Below are 2,486 nucleotides of genomic sequence, written 5' to 3'. Positions count from 1 at the left end.
TATATTAAAGTAGTATAAGTGACAACATTAGGCTTATGGCTTCTTTCCAACAACATATCAAACATTTTTTGAACTTCTACAACTCTTCCTTCTTTACATAAAGCATTAATTAAGATGCTAAACGTATATACGTTTTAATGTTGTTTGGCACTATTTCATTGAGTAATCGAGTAGCTCCTTTTAGTTAACTTACACAGTAGAAACCATGAATTAGGGAACTGTAACTAAAACAGTTGGAGGAATTCTCCGTGCAATCATTTTACCAAACAAGTTAGCAGCCTCAGTTACAAGCTCATCTCTACGTAATCTATCATTTACAGTAGTATACATCACAACACCGGTCTGGAATGTTGTTTCTCCAGATTTTGTAGCAAGTCATAGCAATTCCTGTTTACCCCATTAATTAAGGTCCCACAAGTGACCTCATCAAGCTCAAATCCGATAGCTCTAACCTTATCATGAAACTCTAGAGCTTCCCTAACCTTTCGATTGATACAAAACCCTTACACTATGGTGTTCAAACTTCAAAGTAATGACACAAAATCGATGAGCCCATTTGATAATCTTGGCCAATGCAGAGAAAGCAGAATCAGTCTGATCCAAATGGCAAGAGCAATTGATCAAGATGTTCATAGTAACAATGGAAGGAGTGATACCCTTAAACTCCAACATAGAAACAAGTGAAACAGCCGTGTTGTATTGCTTCATCTTAACAACAGATGCTAAAATCTTATTGAATTCAATTACAGAGGAAAAATGGTGCTCACTGAGAATGTGAGAAAAGTGTAAATATCATCATCAACATTACAATTAGAATCAGAATAAAACACAGAAACGCTCTTAACAACTGAAAAATGAGAAATAATACAAAGCCTGGAAGGGGCAAAAGCAAAAGAGAGAAGGAGTTTCGAGTTGAAATACCTTGTTGCCATTTCCATTCTCATTCTCTTCAATATCTCTCAATTCTCAATTCTCAACTTGTTCCTCTTTAATCGGTTTTAACTTTCGTGGCAAACTGAGAGTATGCCTGAAAAGCACGTATTAATCAGTAGCTTTCTTTATTGGTCTCTGATAAACCCATATTTTATGATATATTTTGTGCTTAGTTTGAGTGATTTATTCAATCCTTCACCTACTTATTCATATTAATTGCATAGTTTTACTTTTCCTTTCTCATTATGTGATGTATGTGAAAAACATGTTTTCTATGCTTTAAAACTAATTATTTTAATTACCTTTAATTCCATTCGATGCCGTGACTAGTGTGTTGAGTAGTTTCAGATCTTCTAAGGCAGGAATGACTTAAAGGATGGAAAGGAAACATACAAAAATGGAAGGAAAGCACAAAATAAAGTTTCTAAAGAAACTGGCATCCACGCGATCGCATGGGCGACGCGGACGCATGCCAAGCGCGAATCAACAGCGACGCGGCCGCATGACTGACGCGACCGCGCGCCTTAAGCAAAACACATATGACGCGGCCGCATGACTGACGCGACCGCGTGACAAGAAAAGCTCCGAATGACGCGACCACGTGACCCACGCGGACGCGTGACAGAGGCCACGCACCAGAAATTGCAGAAAACGCTCCCAGTGATTTCTGAAGCTCTTTTTGGCCCAAATCCAAGTCCAGAAGGCATAGACTAGAGGTTATGAAGTGAGGGAATGCATCCATTCATAGAGAGACGACTTTAGTTTTAGTTTTCATGATTTAGATTTAGTTTAGAGAGACGACTTTAGTTTTAGTTTTCATGATTTAGATTTAGTTTAGAGAGATATTCTCTCTCTCTCTTTTAGGATTAGGATTTAGGATTTCTCTTAGTTTGGGAGTGACTCTCGATCCCAGGTTTAATGTTCCTTTACTTTAAGCTTCTCTTTTACTTTTATTCATTACTCTAGTTGATTATTTACTTTTGCAATTTAATTTATGAATTCTTCCATGTTACAGATTATTATTTTGGATTAATGTTATTTGAGGTATTTCAGTTAATATTGCTTTCTTTTATTTATTAGTTACAATTATTCCCAATCTGAAGACATTCTTATTCCAATAGATTTACTTTTCTCCTTTTGGTTTTGGTTAAGAAATCAGTAACTCAGGAGTTATCAAACTCAAACATGCTTGATAATTATTATCTTTGTTAATTGAATTGAGCTTCAAGAATCCCAATCTTTTCTTAGAAAATAAAATAGGATCCGAAGATCAATCCAATTAATCCCTTGACCTTCCTTTATCTTAGTAAAGGCTAACAAAGTAGAATTAAGATTCAATTATTATCATCATTGATAAGGATAGCCAGGATAGGACCTCTAATTTCTCATACCTTGCCAAAAGTTTATTTACAGTCATTTATTTATTTCACTTGCTATTTAAATTACTTGTTCTTCATTTACTTTAATTGCCACTTAAATTACTTGCTCCTCATTCTCAAAACTCCAATTTACAATCCCCATAGCCAATAATAAGAACATACTTCCCTGCAGTT

The 2,486-nt window shown here is 35.4% G+C and overlaps 1 protein-coding gene across 1 annotated transcript; it reads right to left on the bottom strand.

The window, feature by feature from the left end:
• Positions 1 to 210: 210 nt before the first annotated feature.
• Positions 211 to 708, bottom strand: LOC148575063 (pentatricopeptide (PPR) repeat protein). The gene is made up of 2 exons (XM_088506030.1): positions 508 to 708; positions 211 to 342 (listed from the first exon to the last, which is right to left on the bottom strand). The coding sequence occupies exons 1-2, from the start codon at positions 706 to 708 to the stop codon at positions 211 to 213; spliced, it is 333 nt and encodes a 110-aa protein (XP_088362156.1).
• Positions 709 to 2,486: the final 1,778 nt, after the last annotated feature.

The sequence above is a fragment of the Arachis ipaensis genome, chromosome B2, assembly GCF_059453495.1.
Source record: "Arachis ipaensis isolate K30076 ecotype BB chromosome B2, ASM5945349v1, whole genome shotgun sequence".
In the NCBI taxonomy this organism is placed as follows: Eukaryota; Viridiplantae; Streptophyta; class Magnoliopsida; order Fabales; family Fabaceae; genus Arachis; species Arachis ipaensis.
The sequence above is the reverse complement of the archived record's forward strand: the minus strand, read 5'-3'. Positions and strand labels throughout refer to the sequence as shown.